Below are 955 nucleotides of genomic sequence, written 5' to 3'. Positions count from 1 at the left end.
CGTGTCAGCGGGCGCACAGGGTGAACGTGTCAGCGGGCGCACAGGGTGAACGTGTCAGCAGGTGAATGTGTGAGTGGGCGCACAGGGTGAATGTGTCAGTGAATGGAGGTGGATGCAGTGAGTCCCGCCTGTAGTGTGCCTATGGGCTGTGTTGGGGACACACCACACATGGCATTACATACACATGAATAGAGAAGCCCGGCGGTGAGCTAGCAGCCAGAGATTTGCAGCCCTTTTACCATCTCTGACCACAACCTCTCCACTCACCGGATTCATCGGTCACATAGGGAGTGGCCATCTTGGTCCTCTCACCACGTTTACTTCCGCCGCCGGTGTAACGTGAAAGCCAAGCATGCAGGAACTCCCCGGCCTGCGTGCCCGCTCCCGTGCGCGCCCGCGCTACTCAGTGACTACTGCGCATGTATGCCCGGTCGGTAGGCGTGCGTAACGGGTCACGTGACCAGGACTAGCGCCAGCCAATTATTTTAGAGAATGTCGGCTGTGCTGTTTTTGTGCGCCAACTTTTCCACTTAGCTTTGCAGCCATGTACACAAAGTCACTAGAAAGATAATTTGTAGTTTTGGATAGTACAGGAAATAGGTTAAGGTATTTTTACAACAAAGCCCACCTGCAAAAAGAAAAGTATACTTATCTAGGCGCATGTTAAAGGTATGGTCAGTTAATAACCCCCCTAGCTAATATGGTTCCTCCCGCAGCTCATACATCATATAGTGATCAGCCGATGGACTGATTTATAGCGGCCTGTAGGGGGAGCATTTCTTGTAAGGTTACTTTAAAATTAAGTTTTTTTTCACTGTCTAACGTTGGGGAGAATTCCCCTTTCTTCCTGTCACAGAGGCACTATAGGATGTGAGTGAAAATCTGACCTCATACTTTAATCATTATTAGTAGTGGTCAGAGAGCTCAGCTTTGATTATTGTGACCTCACATTCAT

At 49.4% G+C, this 955-nt stretch overlaps 1 protein-coding gene across 1 annotated transcript in view; it reads right to left on the bottom strand.

Moving 5' to 3' along the window:
* The window catches only part of PYM1 (PYM homolog 1, exon junction complex associated factor), an 11,106-nt gene extending 10,689 nt beyond the window's left edge, over positions 1-417 (bottom strand). The window contains exon 1 of the mRNA XM_072408427.1: positions 268-417. Coding sequence (XP_072264528.1) covers positions 268-298 — 31 coding nt within the window. The 5' untranslated portion in view covers positions 299-417. The remainder of the gene's footprint in view (positions 1-267) is intronic.
* Positions 418-955: the final 538 nt, after the last annotated feature.

This window comes from Pyxicephalus adspersus, chromosome 1 (assembly GCF_032062135.1).
Source record: "Pyxicephalus adspersus chromosome 1, UCB_Pads_2.0, whole genome shotgun sequence".
Classification (NCBI taxonomy): domain Eukaryota; kingdom Metazoa; phylum Chordata; class Amphibia; order Anura; family Pyxicephalidae; genus Pyxicephalus; species Pyxicephalus adspersus.
The sequence above is the reverse complement of the archived record's forward strand: the minus strand, read 5'-3'. Positions and strand labels throughout refer to the sequence as shown.